The 18,977-nt window shown below is 38.3% G+C and overlaps 1 protein-coding gene and 1 long non-coding RNA gene across 23 annotated transcripts in view; one reads left to right on the forward strand and one right to left on the reverse strand.

Moving 5' to 3' along the window:
- Positions 1 to 18,977, reverse strand: part of ANK3 (ankyrin 3) — a 563,084-nt gene that overhangs the window by 120,088 nt on the left and 424,019 nt on the right. For 21 of the 22 annotated variants that reach the window (XM_039871876.1, XM_039871871.1, XM_039871870.1 and 18 more), the window contains 7 exons: positions 17,469 to 17,567; positions 14,840 to 14,938; positions 12,890 to 12,988; positions 9,893 to 10,090; positions 8,248 to 8,346; positions 7,884 to 7,982; positions 2,348 to 2,545 (listed from right to left, as the gene is read on the reverse strand). In XM_039871876.1, the coding sequence (XP_039727810.1) occupies positions 2,348 to 2,545; positions 7,884 to 7,982; positions 8,248 to 8,346; positions 9,893 to 10,090; positions 12,890 to 12,988; positions 14,840 to 14,938; positions 17,469 to 17,567 (891 nt within the window). The remainder of the gene's footprint in view (positions 1 to 2,347; positions 2,546 to 7,883; positions 7,983 to 8,247; positions 8,347 to 9,892; positions 10,091 to 12,889; positions 12,989 to 14,839; positions 14,939 to 17,468; positions 17,568 to 18,977) is intronic. The other variant, XM_039871879.1, reaches the window with a different exon arrangement.
- On the forward strand, positions 1,692 to 18,668 carry LOC120609400 (uncharacterized). The gene is made up of 3 exons (XR_005654764.1): positions 1,692 to 1,891; positions 7,114 to 7,117; positions 18,657 to 18,668. It is a non-coding gene; the product is annotated as an uncharacterized LOC120609400 (long non-coding RNA).

Genomic DNA, 18,977 nt, shown 5'->3' on the forward strand with positions numbered 1-18,977 from the left:
GCAAGACAAGACATAAGTGAAAACAGCAGAGTATTTAACAAGTTTTCATGAAAGGTAAATTTTTCTTTTAATATTTATTTTTTAGCAAGGAAAAAAGTGTAGTGTTAAGTGGAAAGGTGGGAAAGAAGTGGAGGATGGTAACTAATGTTTAAAACTCTGGCGGCTCAGGAAAAACTGTTGGAGTTTCTTATTGAATAATAAAGTTCTGCTGGTAATCTGTTTTTACACCTAGGCTTATTTAATACTTTATACAGAAAATGACAACTGAGAAAGGAAGCAAAGATTTACAAACGCCCTTTACTAAAGTTTCCAGGTGCTGTGAAGTTTTGATAGTTCTTTAAGTACCACATGCTAATGGCAAGCCGGCTGATTGGCTCTTTAAAATATCCTTGGAAGTATCTCTGCTTACATATATATTCAGAAAGGTGGCTGAAAATTTCCAGGTTTCTTTGGTTTACCATGTATGTCTTTTGGTTTCAGAATTACCTCGTTAATGTCCAGTCCACTACAGCAAACATGGACAAATTCTTTCTAAAGTATTTCAACCTAAAAATATTTAAAGGTGAATTCAAGATCGGATATATATTGTAACTACTTGACTGTACTTTGGTATCAAACCTACTGAAAATGTTAACTTGTTAACCAATTGTTGAGGTCTAATTGTCTCTGGGAGCATTAACGAGACACTATTCTGGGCTCACAAGAGAAAATACACTGTAGTAGATGCCAGAATGTGCTTCAATTTGAGAAGGGCGGGTTCTCTATCTCATTTAGATAAGTTGAATTTTGCAGCAAACTATTATAATGCTGGTTTATATATTGGTATATGAAACTCAGGAAGTTCAAAAGCTCAAACAAATTCTGATTATAATGACTATGTGAAATTGCTTTGTGATTCCCATTAATGCTGAGACATGCATTCCTGAAGGAAACGTTTAAAAAGGAAGATATGAGAAAATCAAATTGGTACATCAGAAAAAAATGACAGATGTGTTTGCTCTGTAATGATCAAAAAGATTTTGAAGATATTAACACTGGAAAAAAAGAAAAAGGTTTCCCTGGTCTTTTGGTCTATAGAATTTGTTAAATTACAACTTTAGGGATTCAGATTAGCATAGAATAATCTTTTCTCCCCAAATTGTGCAAAGTCCAAAATTAATACAACTATTTTTTTTCCTACTTAGAATAAGGTGCTGAATGGTATCTAGTTAATCCTCATGACATCTCTGTGAAGTAAATATTGTCTTTATTTACTAGAGGATGAAACTGAAGCTCAGAGAGCTCAAATAACCTGCCCAAATTACACATCGAGGAAGAGTCAGCTTTAGGATTCATTACCCTCTGTGATTCTAAAACACAGGTCACATATGTTAAAAATAATTAAATTACTTGTTATCTGTCACTATAAAACTATTCCTGTGTTGAAACTCTAGCATGAGCCACAGTTGAGAAATGCCATAGCTGTGCCAGCAGTAGTTGGTAGAGAAGCTAAATGCTGGGGAGTTTGGATGTCAAGAATGTGGGGCATTCTTGCAGGGTTTTGTATTATCTGAAGACTCAGAAACATCTGTCCCATGTTTTCGGCAGATCTCAGACTCAAGTATTAAGAAGCAGTGAGCGAACCCTAATTCTCTAATACAGGCAATGATACTGCAGTATACGCAGTAACATCATCTCTTTGGTCAATTGTGGGCTGGATTTTCACTTTGCTTCACAAAGCTCTGGTACTTTCTTTGCTAACAGTAGGAATACCACATGAGGACAGGAGAGTATGAAGAATTTTGGGAAGTCTTTACAAATTCCTTGGAACTGCCAGTTTACATACAAAGACTAGACATGTAAGCTAACAACCTTTCCAATCTACTGAATACAATAGCTACTCTAAATTTCTGTTATTAAAATGAACTCTGGGAAGGCAGCACTGTTTCCAGTTTCTTTTTTAACTTAGGACTTAAACTGGGATAAGCAAGGAGTAGGCACCCCAAAAATGTTTGTGCAATGAATCAACAGTCTACAATTTATAACTTCTTACTTGCTACATTCTGGTGAGGTAACAACATTGCTCTTTGAATTAACATTATAACAAAACTTCATGTTTGTAGAAAAACTTTGTGAACTTCCTTTTTATGACTATATGCTTCTCAGTTGTACTGACCTATATTCTCATTGTTTAAACGGATTGCTTCCAAGTTATTGCCATGATAAATAACACATTGGTAAACATCTTCTTGCAATATTACAATTCGCACATTCTATCTGACCCAAACTTTTCATGACTACCTGGCGACCTTTCTGAGAGGTGGAATTTTGTTGTGTTGTCTGCTTTGTAGAGAAAGAAAAAGGTTACCTTATTGCTCAGGTTCACATTGGCATTTCTGCTAAGGAGTAGTGACACCATGTCCACATGTCCTTCCTGAGCTGCAAGATGGACAGAAGCAATTCCTTGCCGGGTAACTGCATTTGCATCAGCACCATATTCCAGCAGAGTTGTCGCTATGTCCATCTGGTTCTTTTTGGCAGCGATGTGCAGTGGTGTATAACCATTCTGTCAACACGAATTACTTAGTCAAATGTCCAGTAACAAGATAAAAATGTGTGCAGTGCATTTTCAAATAGCGGGCCTCCTTTTCCAGTGATTTTTTTTTTTTTTGATGGTTGACTTTTGATTAAGTAAGCAAACACTGGTAAATCAAGCAGTGCCAGTAGTGTGGTGCCTTCATGTCCCCACACCTAACTAGGGAAAAACAGAATACTTATAAATGGTTTAATGAAAGAGAGTCAGAGTACCATCGATTTTACAAAAGGACTATAGAGCTTTCTCTTATAGATAATTATGTTAGTAGGTGCCCAATAATTATTTGTTTCATTTAAATTGGGGATGAGATAAAAACTTGGAAACAACAAACAATACGGTACCACTGAGGCATGTGACATTCCTATTGTTAGAGCCATTAACCACTTGAAAAGCCCTTTGATGGCCATCTATGGCTTACAAATGGAAATTTTTAATTTTCATGGTAATCAAGATGCTATAATCTACCCCTATTTGCCCCTCTGATTGACTATGTCACAAAACTCCAGTCTCTATTCTGTGCTTCAGCTTTACTCATTCCCAAGACAACATACAACTCATGTTTCTGCCTTGCCTACTCTATCAAGAATGCTTTCTTCCAACGTGCCCTCTGGGCCAGCATCTGTCAAATGAAGATTTAGCTCAAAGGTTATACCTTCGTGAAGTCTTTTACTTCCCCGCTTCTACGTCTGTTCCCCTATCTACTGACTCCAAAGTATTGGAGATATTTAGTGGCTATATTAGATATTTAGTAATGTTTATTATTATTTTTGTTTATTCATATACCTCCTCATACTAAAATACAAATTTAAGGAAGGCATGTATTATCTTGTATTTGTCTTTGTATCTACAATATCTCCCAATGACTAGAGAATCCTGGGAATTTAAGTCAAGCTTACTAGAGCTTTCATATCCCTCTCTTGTCTGACCCTTCCTTAATGCTAGAGGTAGCCAAAATTCCTTTGACAAATTATTAATTAGCTGTGCCTCAGGAGCCTTCAGAGTCCTTTGCCTTGAGAAAGAAAGGTTCCCTGCCTTAGGGGACCTGGTCCTGGCTCATGGCCATTTAACAGAAATGCATGATTACATTGTGACATGGACATGAATCTGACTATATAAAACATGTCAATAAAAAGTAGACTAACTTTTTACATATATATAAGAAAATTTAGAGAAAAAAAAGAGAATCCAAGGATTTTATATTTGAGAACATGATCCAAATCCAGACAATGGATCATTCACAATCTTTCCAAGCCACATGGATGCATCAGAAACAACACAGAAGGCAGTTAGGCTGCTGCCCCACTGATTAGCCAGCTTATTGCAGTTAACACTGATACTTGTCACTAGCATTTCTTACTCGATAAACACTCTGTCTATAACTGACTATAGAAAAGGACTTAACTTGTTGAGTACCAACCCATGAAAGTGGAGATGCCACTTCCAGACTTCTGAAAGCAGCCTCTGCCAAACGGGATGAACCGGGGTAGAAGATTTTTATCTTTATTTTTAGTTTTGACCTGTTGCCATCTGGAAACCCCAGCTGACCTGGGAAGCATCTGGCCCTGTGCTGACACACCCATCAGAGACAAGACCTTTGGACTGAGCCCAACTCTACCCTGGGTGGGAGAAAGGGGTGAGCTGTTTTACCACCATCTCTACCCCTGCATAAAAAGGAAAATTCACAAAGCAATGCTAAAATAAGAAATCTGATTAGTTAACAAATCTAATACTAGCTAATTAGAGTAATAAAGGCAAGATAAAGTCAGAGTTTAGCTTCTTATCATGCATCTTATTTTTGTTTCTGTTGCTTTTGCTACCAATATAACCTGAAAGTTGGTCACTTCTCAAACCCTACAGGCAGACTGGTATCCTCTTAGATGTAACAATCTTCTCTAATTACTTCTAATTCCATGAAAAGATCCTAGGGTCTACAAAACGATATCAAGAGAAGCTGTAGTGTCTCTAATGCATGCCAATTCCAACAAGTTACTTGTTATCACTAACGAGTTTACTCTAGCTCCCTAACCGGAGATACAAAAGGCAAAAAACAAGGGGGAAACAAATCATGGTATTATTTTAGAATGGAAAGTTAATCTCAGAAAGACTTAGAAATATTTCAAATAATAAACAAATAGTTCATCTTGAGACCTATAATGAAATTTTCTAAAGTTCCTTACTTATTTCTAATTTCTGGAAAATAAAATGATTACTTGCCACATTAAAGGAGAAAGATGCATTTATGATAAGAGAAATCAAATAGTGATAGATTCAACTGTAGAATTATCTTAATATTTTTCCTCCTGATATAGAGGACAGGTACTTTGTCCAAAGTGCCAAGATGAAAACAAAAGCAAATGTAATTTTAAATTATCAAAAATAATGTATTTATACCATACTTTATATTTTTTCTAAGAACTTTCACAATCTCAACTGATCCATATCAATAGATATATTGCACATTTTATGGAAGACAAATAAGGCTCACTATCACTTCCACAGTTAGTGCCCAGGTTATACATGAACTCAACACAATCCTCTTTCCAGCACGGTATCTGCCTCAGGAAACAGATCAGGTTAAAATGGATTACAGAAGCAACCATTACCTAAAATCACATCATATTTCTAGGACATGTATAAGAAAGTAGGTTGGCAAGAGAAGAAAGGGTAAGAAAAAAGCATCGTATTCTCTAAGAACCAAAAATGAGAATTAAGGAAGAGTTAATACTGAGGGCACCGTGGTTATATCCATATGCTAATCATGCCCAGTTGAGCCCTTGTTCCTCATTTCTCACCACTGCCAGAATTCAGAAATGCCTGAGCTCCTTGGAGTAAAGGAGGCTACATGCCAACTCTCTATCTATTCTCTCTCCTTCTTTAATAAATGAAACTTTGGCATTGTGCCCAGATGAAAAACTACATTTCCCAGCTTCCCTTGCAGAAAGAAGTGGCCAATGAGATGTAACAAGAGATGGCAGGTGAAGCTTTCAGAAATACCCTATTGGCTGACTTTCTTTCTTGCCTGTTGCTTCAAAAGGAATCTGAACTGCCTACCTCCTGGCTGTTTATGAGATGAGAAAACTAGAGGCTCATCAGTTTAAACCACCGTAGCCAGCTCTTTTTTTCTAGCAGATGAAGCCAATCCCTAATAAAAGTGCCTGTGCTCAGGATCAAAGTCTATAAAAAGCTCCTGACCAGGATCCCTGCCGCAGAAAGGAGGCATTGTTGGACAAGTGGAAGAAATGGCACAACTGAGGCTCTTATGGAGGCAATTTTGTGCTATGGGAATGAGAATTAATGTCCTATTAAAAAAGGTTGTGTTCGACAGACTGTAAAAAATATGCCTTAGGACATAGGGCAGTTATAAGGAATTAGTTCAAGAACTGCTTGTCGAAGATGGTTTATAGATACAAAGCCAGGAATACAAAGTCTTGTTCTACTAATATAAAATTAGAAAAGTCTACTACAAATACATCAACTATTGACCTGTTTAAGAGTTATTTGAGGATGAAAAAGTGGACTGGATTTCTTTTGTTGTATTTGTTATTTTATAACTCTTGTTAATTTTAAACTGCTTGTCACTAGTTATGTCAAAATTATTGTTCTCATGTGAGAAATAAATAGTTCATTTATTAATTATTTATCGGTTGTCTACCAACAACCTGGGTTTATTTATAAGAAAAATGGCCCAGGCTCAAAGGGATATTAAAATAAACTGGAACGAAATGGACAAGCATTAAATTTCATTAAAAATTTGTTGTCATTTGTAAAATTGTGGTAAAATATACATAACATAAAACTTACCATTTAATTATTTTTTAACATAAAGTAAATTCACATTGTTCTCCAACCAATAGCAGCATCCAGCTCCAAAATGAAACTGTATCCATTAAACACTAACTCCCCATTTCCTCCTCCCCTCAGCCCCTGGTATGTAGTATTCTACTTTCTGTCTCTATATAAGTGACATCACACAATATTTGTCCTTTTGTGTGATTGGTTTATTTCATTTAGCATGTCTTTGAGGTTCATCCATGTTGTAGCATGTGTCAGAATTTCCTTCCTTCCTAAGGCTGAAAAACATTCCTTTGTATGAATAATCTACATTTTGTTTATACAGTTACCCTTTAAAGGATACTTGGGTTGCTCCCACCTTTTGGCTATTGTGAATAATGCCGCTAGTCTTTTTTTTTAAGATAGTTTTCTCAAAAATCAAGGTATGGCTATGGCTTTTTGTTAGAAAGAATATTTGTCAGGATCAGAAATTAGTGTGGGTGGGGGAGCATCATTTAGATGAAAACACAAATTTGGGTGCTTGATTTTGAATTATAGATTTCACTTGGTAGAATTCTGGGAAGGATAGGGCAGCAGATATTTGAGAAATACAGAAAAAGAGGTTCTCAGAAATACCTGTCGAAGATAACATAGTCTCTAAATGGAGAAGGTATCTAAAACTTGCTCTCCTTAAGTAGCCAAAGTAGTATAGAACAGATGAAGTTCATTGATCTGTGTGCACAAGAGGTCTGACCTAAACACTAAAGGAGAGTACTGTAGCTGCCCCAAAATGAAAGAGTAAAACAAAGATAGAAAAAGCATTAGGGAATGCATCGACCAATAGTATTTAATAAAAGAACCAGACAGCATTTAAATTGTGGATTGTATCATTCCTTTGTTCTTTGATCATAGCCATGTGCTCAACAACAGATAACTTACTAAACCAACAGCACTCTATTAACCTATTTTTCAATACACTCTTTATGATTCATATCTCAAATAAGGACACCAGAGTAATAAGAGAGTCCCATACTCTTTGCATGTCTTTTCTGAGAAACCTAGGTTGTCTACTGGTCAAAAATGCCTTAACAATAATAATACTCTCCTTAGCAATAATAAAAGTACATAAGTATAACCTCCCAACTTATTTTATTAAACAAATAACTCAAAGGCAATGTTTTATGGTAGGGGCAAATGTAACACATTTTATAACTTTGACAGATCAGAACTTTCTAATGCCCTCAAGCTATGCTTATGTTTTGAATCTGGTCTAAAGAGTACTTTAACTTTGTTTCTTCCCCAGGCTCTAGGATGTTCTAGATTTTCAAGGAAAATCAACTGACAAATATTTATTGAGCATCTACCACATGAGCTGACTAAAGAGCTGAAGGCATCGATTTTCTAAGGCTTGTATCTCTGTGATTTTTAAGTGGTGCCTAAATTAGAAGGGGGCTAGGGATGATGCAAAAGTAGAAATGCGTATAGAGACTGATGGACACTGCCTGTCAGCGTCCTCACGCTGTCGAATTACAGGTACCTTTGCAGCCGCATGAGGTGAGGCTCCTTGGTCCAAAAGCAGAAGGGCCACTTTCTGATTATCATAATGTGCAGCTACATGCAGTGGAGTTAGCCCGCTCTGAAAACACGTGCAGAAACAACAACCAGTGTCAAAAGTGTCTTAACATTAGAGGCTTAGATTTAGGAGATGTGATTAGATTGGATACAACACAAAGTATAATTTACATTCTAGTTTCCGCAATACTTGGACCCAGCATCCTTTTTAATGAGGTGTTCTTCATCCTATAAGACTTAATTATGGTTCAGTTATAATTTAGGTGGCTGTTGGTGAATATTAGCAAGTGCTTGTTTTATTATCGTAAAAGTGGCCAATGACCTCATACCTTCCCAGAAGCATCTGGAGATGCACTTTTCTGTAGCAGGAGATTGGCTACTTCAAGCTTCCCATATTTTGCTGCCACATGAAGGGGAGTAAATCCTTTCTGAAAAAAGAAACATAAAAATAATGAAAAATAGAAATGACATAAAGGCATTGTTTTTTTGGAACTCATGAATTATTCTAGTGATGAAGAACAGGTTAAGCCTGCATTGAAGGACCACGACTGGTAGATAACAGTTAAGGAGCCCCCTTACCAACAAGAAAGAGCAGGATATTTCATCTTTCTCCCTCTGCTGACTGAGCCACAACATACCACTAATTCTGGAACTAATTAGGTATCTGCCCAGGATGAAGTTGGAGATCTGTATCTAGAGCTTATTCTAATGCCATCTTGGGATTTCACATTGTGAGAGGAATAGGTTCCAGAGTCTCAGGTGCGATTCTGATTTGGAGGGCTTGGAAAAATCCAGGGCAGGTCTGGACTTCCCATAATCTCAGCCTTTCTCTTCCCTTTTTGCCATTTCTGTGTGCATACACATATCTTTATGTTTGTTCCAGTCTTCAGGACTAGGAGTCAGAGATTCTTGCACCTTAGCCACCACACAGGGGAAATGAATAATAACACACGGTTCTAGCCCCAAAAAACATGTAGAGTTGGATACTGAGGTTGAGTAGCTAATCTCCCTTGCTTCCAACTCCTACGAGGATCTGGGTATCAAGCAGTCATCAGCACCCACAATTAGGGTGGGTCCCATACGTGAGACTGGGACAAGAGGGTCATCAACACATTTGACCTCATGAGATTAAAGCCAACGAGAGTTAATGGGCAGATGGCTTGGTAGAAGGGCCAAGGTACTAAAAATACCATCACCCATTACTGTTTAACACATTGAATGAGATCCAAGAACTTATATCTCAAACCTACTGAAGAGCCTAAAGAATCACAGGGGGTGGAGTTTGAGGTAGTCATAATTTTTTTCTGATAGTTTTCCAAGTACGTGTAATTATCCTGTGCATTGATAACACATTAATGCTGCTTCTCTGCATCCAGATAAGAGAGTGCAACACGATTTCTAGCTTTCTAAGACATGCTGGAGGGCAATTCATCTTCCTATTACACTTAATATCATAAGAAAAATGAGCTCTAAATTTTGCATTCTGCAACTGTGCGGAATATTATTACTCTAAGGTATCAGAGTTGAGGTAAAAATCAAACCATAACAAGAACAACAAACAAAAATAACCCAAGAAAAATTAATCTCCTGATTTGAAAGTATTATAAAAGTGTCAATCAACTAAGCTTTGATAATAAAGTAGTTTGTATACATGGCCTCAGCAAGAGGAATCTTTTCGTTGTGTTTTTAAACCACCTTTTAAATCTGTCGAATAGCTTGCAAGAAATATCTGACTCTAGATATCAATGAGTTTTCATTAGAAGATAATGTACTGAGACACTTAAGTCAGACAGCCAGACACACAGACACACACACACCCTAAACTACGCTCCCCATGCTTATGACCATCCTGGGATCTCAAGTATAGATGATGTTATATGGCCTTTGTACCTGCTACCGAGAATAGGTACAAAGGAATTTTAAGGAAGATGTATATTGGGGGACAAAGCAGAATTCCAAGACTACCTTTCATACCTTTGTTGTTATAGATAAAGACGCGCCATGATCCAAAAGGAATGCGGCTACGTCCTCATGCCCTTCTCGGGCTGAAAGGTGGAGTGGGGTGTACCCAGAAGTCGTGGCTGCATTTGGAGACGCTCCTTGCTGCAACAGCTGTTGTACTATATCTGCCTTCCCCAGACGGGCAGAAATGTGGAGTGGGGTTTGGTCATCCTAAATGGCAAGGCAGAAATGCAAGACTGATCAGCTGAGAAAACAATGGTATGGGTGTGAAACATTCAACAAACTGCTTGGTATCAGAAGCCACGTTCAACTCTTTGATTCAATGCTAAAAAGAATCTCAGGGTTCGGAAAGGTGGAGATGGAGGATCCAAGCTCCTTAAATACACTTCTACTAACCTATTAGTATGAAAGTGTGAAAGACAGTTCTATCTATAAATTATCCCCACTACTACCTGCCATACTTTATCAGCTTTTAACCTCTAATGACTCCTTTCGGGGGAGATAAGGAAATGTACCCCGGTAAAACTCTAATACTTGGAGGGATATTATACCTCCATCAGTTATTATGTACTCATATGGAATGAATTATTTTATTGATATTGCCTTCTCACGGTCAAAAGCTGAGGGGGAAGGGCAGTAAGGGGTTGCACAGGAATACCTGCACAACAGCTCCCAGCCAACGGGGCTGATGAGGGATGAAAGCCAGTGTGACCTCTGCTTGCCAAGTCATGCATCGTGGCACAGGCTGTAACTGCCTATAATGGAGGGGCATCTTATTACAATTCATCCAAAGGCATGAGGCACTCACAGAGTCCTGCACCCTGAGGGCCTTATACACAAGTAGGAGGGGCATATATTTCTCATTTGGCAAAAGAGCCCTATGGTGGTCCTCTAGAGAGAAATCTCCTACTGGAATGTGAAAAAATTCAGGTAAATACTTTGGAAGGTAGAGAGAAGAGAGTGCAGCACAGGACACTGCTTTGGAAAGGTAAGTAGGATGAGGGTCAAGGGCAAACCAAGAGGTCAAAAGCAAGGTCAAAACTTCCTACTATGTTATTAGGAGGAAGCACAAGAAGAATTAGAGATGCCCCAAGGAAAAAGGAATACTGAAAATAGAAAATGATAGTTGCCAAAGGAAAATCTCATTAAACTCTACTACTGCCATGACCACTACTAAATATGTACTGAGCACTTACATGTCCCAGGCTCTGTTCTAAGTACTCTACCCCTATTACTTCATTAATCATTACGACCATTCTCTGAATTGCAACTATCGCTACTCTAATTTCTATATGAGGTAACTAGAAAAGGAAATGTGGCCCAGAGGTGTTAATTAACTTGCCTAATGTTACCCAGCTAGTAAATGGTGGACCAAGGTTCACCAAGGTTCAGACAGCCTGGCTGAAGAAGTTAGGCTCTCAACAATGATTCGTACTGCCTTGCCTCCTTAACAAATGGATAAATATAAATCTTATCCTTAATTTCAGTTTCTGGGTAGAATCATTCCTTTGACACAATGATTAATATGTTACAACAACACTCAAAAATGTGAGGTTTCTTGTAATCCATTAACCATGCCACTTAACTGATTCAGTGGATCAACTAATATTATCTAGATCGAGGGTCTGAAAATTACAATCCAGGGGCCAAATCCAGTCGCTACCTGTGTTTGTAAATAAAGTTTTATTGGAACACAGTCATGCCCATTTTCTTATGTATTGTCTGTGGCTGCTTTTGCCCTACAACCACAGAGTTGAGCAGCTGTGATAGCATTGGTGCATCCCACAAAGCATAAAATATTATTCGGCCTTTTGCAGAAAAAATTTGCAGACCTTTGTTTCTAGATCCTCTGTAAAGTCCACCAACTGGAGCCACACTACACTAAACAGTAGAGGCTTGTGGTCTGCTGCTTAGAATGTTACAACCTTTGTATCCACCTGCGGATCTTATGCTTACAAAGACTCAGTTGTGTTTATTCCCACAGTAGTACATTTGCTCTAGTTACCTTACTAATTTCTACTATATTTGTACTAATTAATTATACAATTAAACCATATATTAACAGGTAAAACATGAGTATGAAAGGAAAGGCTTTACTTTTTCCTAAGAATACTAAGTTGAAAGTTCTGGAAAGCCTTGATAGATGTTGATAAAAAAATAATTATGATCTAATTAGATATGGGCGAGATAGCTGAGTACACTGGGAGAAAATTATAAGTCTAGAAATATTCTATATTTATATTGATTCACATATGTTTTCTCTCTACTTAACCCCAAAATAATAACTACAGACCATGTAAATAAATAGCAAACAAATTCGTTTATATATTGTAGGTTAAAATTAAATGTAGGTAAAATTAAGGCATTTTTGTGTACAACTCCTGATCTGAACTGCCATTTTGATAACCAGATCAACTACTCATCCCTAATAGTGACAGGTACTAGGGTTTCTTCCGGAGGCTAAAAACCAGTCAGAGAATGCAGCATTCAAATTTAACCCTCAAGTTCTTTTTCTACGTAAAGGAGGATTCCTGAAGCAACCCTGATCCAAGTCTCAGGGTTTATGGCTTCACAGCTTGTGGAGAAAAAGTAAAAACTTCCTTTTTCCTTGTGTGGCTGCTACGGCTGACATTTAAGTCAACCACGAGAGCTCAATTATGCTTCCAAATCGTGCTTGTTCTGGAAGCTTTGTACCTAAGCCCTTGTCTACAGGGAACACTGCACCAAGCCTAGGGTCGTTCCTATCCGTTCACGACTAGCAATGTGCTGAGGACACAGAGTTCTTTCTGGCACAAAGTGCCTGTTCTATTTAATTCTGTTAAATAACTGAATGGAGACGTGTGCAGGGAAGAGATTTTCATAATATCGCTTGGGCAGAGACTATTCGCTGGAGGTTGTTCACTACTTTAAAAAAAGTGTTCTTAGATGAGAGCATGCATACGTTTAAAGACTTTATTAAGATCAAGTGTTTTTCCCTCAGTAGCAAACACTTTCACGTACTGCACATACCTTAGCTTTGGCTTCTACCTGAGCTCCGTCTTGCACCAGATACCGCACGACTTCGGCTTGCCCAGACCGAGCTGCCATGTGCAGTGCTGTTTCTCCTCTCTGGGGAAAAGAAGTCAGTCGATTAACTGCAGCTCTGAAGGAGAGTGGCATATTTTATTTGCATAAAACTTATAATGTAGGTTTCGTTTTAAGTAAAAAGTAGTCTCAATCACTTCCTTATTGACAACTAGGAAAGATAGGAAATAAAATACAAGAGAATTTCACGGGAACCTGATCCATGATGGAAGAACTTTGGTGTAACCCTGGGGAGCCTAGGCATTAGCAGCATCAGAAGTGTTGTTCAATAACCTTTTTGTGGCCTCACTGGCTGTTGAAAGGCCAATGTTCACAGGAGCCAAAAAGGAGGGTAAATGAGTGAAGAGGGCAGGTGGGGCGTGCTCAGGGAGAAGAGCCCCAGCCTTGCCCGAGGGAGGCCGTTCCTTGACATCTGCAGGTTGCTGTGGTAGCTGTGCAAGTTGCCAGCTGTATCACACCACACCTTCATATTTTTCCAAAGCAGAGACTGTCTGGATATTTGTGTACACTTAAATGTTGACCACAAAATCAAAACTGAAAATAAAACAAGACCACAATGCTTCATGGGCAATAGAGACACACCTGAAAGACAGACTTGGCTTGTTGGCTATTTGTTTGTATTCCCTGCTTTATCTCAACAGGTCAGCATCCCGGTCTTTGGGCATTATCCCAAGGAGTCATTTTCCTTGCCATCAAACTCCCCCCACCTGCCCCTCCATTTCACCAAGAAGATTTATTTCAGATTATCTAATCGTTTATTTAACAAAGAAAAAATGAAAACAATACAGAAGACATGGATAAACAGAAACGTAAAAAGCGTTTTTTTTTTATATATTAGATAAAAATCTAATATATTCTCTCACACAAGTGATGCCCATGTAAAAACTGCTTTTAGAAATTGAGCTTTGATCCATCGGACACCCACCTCAATGAAAAGGTAAACAAAGATATATTTCACACAAAACATGTTAATGTGTTTACCAGAGAAGTCCCTGAGGATGTAGTTTGCCATATTACCCAGTGTTTTCTATGTGAAGGAAAACATTCTCTCCCTGGTATTAGTACCAGGAAAGACTATATTTCAGCTGAGAAGCTGGTCTGTTTCTACCTTGTGGATGTGCTGATTCTGGCTGCTGGATGACAGAGAGCATTGTTGGAGGTGCAGCCCTCAGGGTCGGCATGCAGAACCTCACGGCTGGCCCTTTCTGTGCCACTGTGTTGCTTCTCTTATTTTCTCTTCTTTGGTGCTTATGAGTCCAAATAGTGTTCTTATGCTTGGGGTCTGGTGTGCTAATATTATTATGATGTCACAGTTAAAATACTGTGAAACAATGTTAAATGCCACATACAGATCTAGGGTACTAAGTTACTCCTCTGATATTAACTCTGAAGTGAGTCTCATGGTTCTGCAGAGTGATGTTTAGTGTAGGAAAACAACATTATCTGATAATGAACTGAATTCCATGGGTTTGCTATAACATGGTCAAGCACACCCCAGAGAAATTACTTTGAAGTTACTACAAATCATGATAATGATAGTGTTTGAACCACCTTTTCAACATGCAACACTTAATTATTCTATTGAAAAAAATTTCCCCTCTATAAAAACTTTATTTTTAAAAGAATAATATCCAGCTTTTACATAGTCCATATGTACTAACGATTAGTAACCAGCTAGTGTTTGAATGAATCTTGCCTTTGAAGTAAAAGAAACCACAGTTATTTTCAAATTCTTTTCTTTTAAGTAGTCAAATTAAAAAATGGGAAATAAATATTGTAATTAACTTACTTAAAACCAAAAAAAGTAGACAAGAGCAATTTTGTCAGTTTCTTAAATACTCACAACTGGACCTTCTCTGCTGAAAGGGTACTCACCACGTTGGTGGTGTTCGGTGAAGCTCCATGATGCATTAGCTGGGATACGATACTTACATGCCCCATAAAGGCAGCAACATGGATTGGGGTAAGGCCCGACTGCGGGGGAAAGAGGAAACGCTGGTTTGTCAGCTCATACAAAAAAAAGGTTTTGCCTCCTTACCTATCTGCCACCCATCTATCCATTTTAAGATGACCGGTTTATTGATTAGATCGGAAGACATCTAGACATTCACCACTACGTCACAGATTCTATAAGGCAAATATATCGATACATAATCATTATTTCCCTAAAGGAAGCTCAGCGATTATGAAAAGCCTATGTCATATCCATTAAAAAAATTTCTTTCACGTATTTTATATAGATCTATGAAAAACATTTAGAGAAAAATAACTTGAAGTTTTTTTTCCCTTTGCTATTAAAACTTCCTTATCTTTATGACTATGTGTGTGTGCATGTGTGTGTGTGGGGGGGTACATGTGATTAAATACACATAAGTAAAAAGTTGACTTTTATTTCAAATCCTATTGTGGTTTTCAAAAAGAATTCCCATGCATGCAGAATAAATTGATTATATGATACATGAAAGAGCACGATGCCCAACACTAAGCCATCCTTCTAATAAATGAGCGAACTACCATTCACAGTTTCAATTATTTTTTTAATTTATGATTATCAATTAAGGTTATATAATTAAGGCACTTATAATGGTCACTAGACTAGACCTAAATATTTATGTTTGCTTCAAATTCTACAAACATGCCCCCATAACCCTTGTGCTTTTTATATAAAATTATTCCATTTTAAATTTTTTCAGAATTTAATTCTACTACAACACAAATATCATAATTTGTTAAATTATTTAATATGGCTAGAAAAGCTAATCTGATTTTTTTTTAAAAAAAAAAAAGAGAGAGGAGACAACTAATCTCAACAGAAATTTGAAAAATGTCAAAAAAAAAAAAAGAGAAAAGAATTCTATACAATAAAAGGGCGGTAAAAGACAGAAGAGGAAAAATTATGGCTGCCCAGACTTCAGTGAGAAATGAGGGAAACGGGGAAAAGAATTTTGTTACAAGTGGAGCCTTTTTTCCATCAGCAGAGGGAGTCATCAGAACATGTGCAAGGCCGAGCCCTCGCCCCTTCACAGCTCTTTGGGAGCATAGGGCTGGCACAGGAAACTTCTCACTCGCTGACGTCCCTGAACACTCATTCTAACATCGGTCAAAAATCTATTTCTATTTCAGAGCCCATTCTAATCTTTACACTGAAAATGAACTTGTCTTATAATTAAAACAACAGGATGCCTATCATGAAGCCATAAGACTGATAAAAGAGTAAAACAGTATTAATACTTTAAACCATTTAATATTTTTAAAATTATGAGTGTTATAAATCAAGGGAGATTTTTCATTTGCAGATAAGGGACTGAGGTAAAGCAATAATCACTAGACTATATCTAAATTTTTATGTTTGCTTCAAAGCCTATGTCGATTGATGTATTCAACAAACCTTTACTGGATGATCTATTATGGGGTGGGTGTTGTGGATATATAAAACACCAGTCAGACTCAGGCCTGCCTTGAAGGAGCCTGCAGTTTCCAGGGGGCAAAGGGATAGCTGAGTCATAAGTAAACCAGCTGGAAAAGTGCTTTGATGGAAATATTCACAGGAAAAGGTGATAGATAGTTCCAGGGAGAAGCTCCTAGACCAGGCCAGAAGGTGAGGGGAGGTTTCCTAGAGAAGGTGACCCCAGATCTGGTCCTGAAGGATATGCAGGATTAGCCCTGCAAAGGGGGTGTGACACATGGAAGGTTCAGAGATACGGAGGTGAGCAAAAGGGTGTCCAGTTTAGGCAACTGACAATGGCTAGAATCCACGGAGACCAGTGTGCTGGGGCGGCTGGGGGATGGCATGAGTCTGGGGGGTAGATGTCAAGCTTGCTTTGCTGTGTTGAAGGTTCAGCCTTAATCCTCATGGATCCTTTCTCTGAGTCCTGTGTCGGTTTGTACAAAAGAAACACAGGGCTACTTCTTTACTAACTTCAGCAACTTTGTGTTTCATTAGCTCTGAGTTTTTATAGAGAATAGTCCTCAGTTTACAAACACACAGAGGTTATGTTCTGCAGGGTTTCTCAATCTTGGCACACTTGGCATTTTCAGCTAGATAATTCTTTGTCTTGGGAGGTGGGACATTGTAAAATGTTTAGTAGCATCTTGGGCCTCTACCCACTAGATGCCAGCAGCATCAGCTGATGCTTGTGACAACTAAAAATACCTCCAGACATTGCCAAATACCTGATGGGGGGCAAAATCATCCCTAGTTGAGAAGCTGCATTATAGGATTTCATATAAATTATGCTTTCAGTGATGGTGCCACTCACAGTTGAGCATGAAGCCTGTGTTTTGGGTTATGCTTCGAGTCATGGAGATGTGTCTGCACTAACCCTCCCACACTCCTGTCTGCTCTCCTCAGGACTGGCAGCCCCTTGGGGGAAAGGCTCAGAGAGGAGTCTGGGGCAATCACGCACAGCAAAGCTAGCTGGTTGTTGGGGATGACACTGGGACTCTGGCTGTCGAGGCTGTACTTTAAGAACCTGGAAAATCCCAGAAATCCTACTACGCTCACCTCGGTTACAGCTTGGATGGATGCACCGTGTTTCAGAAGGAGTTCCATTACTTTAATTCGATTCTTCTTGCAGGCAATATGAAGAGGGGTAAAGCCATTCTGCAAGCAACAAAGACACATTTCTACTTGACTACTTTACATCAAAATCCAATTCTATACTGTGTGGTAAAATATTGTTCTATATTTTATTGTTTATTTTATTGTTTGTTTATTGTTCTGCTAAAGTGATGTTCTATAAAGATTTAGAAATAAACAGAAACAACAGGGGCTAAACAGAACATAGATTCTTTTTTGGAAGCACAAGTGGTTTAGCTGGCCCTAGGAACCCAAGGTGCACTGGCAATCATGAACAGAAAGTGAATTTTTTTGTCACAGTCTCCCAGGAGCTAAGGCAGAATGGTCATACTATTTGTTTAGATTATTTTATTTTGGAATTCACTCTTCCGAATACTATATATCCCTCCTCTACCTCATTTCAAATGCAGACTAAAAGCAACTGGCCCAGACTCTTGTCCACAAAGCTAAAACTTCACCAATGTCTATTCTGACTGTTCTGTTACATTTCAGGGCAACTACAAGACCAGTTCTAGAATGTTTTCATTCCTTTCAGCTTTAAGATTCAAGTAGGTGCTTATTCCAAGGAAGCAGAAAGTTAAACAACCCGACATTATTTGGATCATTTGTTTTAATATTTAATCTAATAAAAACCTCTGCTTTTTAATAAATTACCTACCAAATTGTACTGCCTGATAACTGAGACCAAAGAGCATATTTTAGTTGCCATAGAGAACTATAAAATATCAGGGTCCACTATAAGCGCTTAGGTCGAAGTCACTGCAAGTGCTTCCATGGATGTTCTGAGACCATTTACCTGGCCACAGTCCATCCCAGGATGACTGGCTACAACCTTCATATGTTGTAAAATCTTCAGAGCCAGAGGAAAATGAGAGTGAGAGCCCACACCCTGTTTTTAAGGCTGTTTTTCTTATATGGAAAAATGAGTCATGGCTGCTAATTTCATTTTGTCCTGTCTCAGAATTCAAAGACATGTTTGACATACTGGGCAAGTCAAAAGCTCTTAAAATGCTGCTCTGATAAAAACTTTTAGAATTACTATGGCCACGAAGCTGCCTGGGGCTCGAGAGCTCCTCTTTCTTCATTCTTTTCTGCCCACTGGGAATTTCCGAGTCGGCAGAGCACCAGAGGCGTGTGGATCCATTCAGTCAGGGTGCCCACACCAGCTGGAAAGGGGCACAGACCCCTCCTCAAGTGGTTGATTGGATGACAGCCTTTACCTCAAAACTACTGGTAAACTCAAGTGTTTTCCCTGAAAGTTGGTGACCTATGTTTTCCCAAACATGGGTGCTTCTTCTGAACTAAATTTAAACAGCTTACTAAATTGAGACTGTTAATTTTTCCAGGACAACAAATGGAATCTTGCTGAGAAAACCAAACTATACTACAGAGCTAAGGGTTAAAAAAGCAAATCATTTTAGGAGTTAAGACTAC

Source organism: Pteropus medius, unplaced genomic scaffold (assembly GCF_902729225.1).
Source record: "Pteropus medius unplaced genomic scaffold, Ma_sr-lr_union100, whole genome shotgun sequence".
In the NCBI taxonomy this organism is placed as follows: domain Eukaryota; kingdom Metazoa; phylum Chordata; class Mammalia; order Chiroptera; family Pteropodidae; genus Pteropus; species Pteropus medius.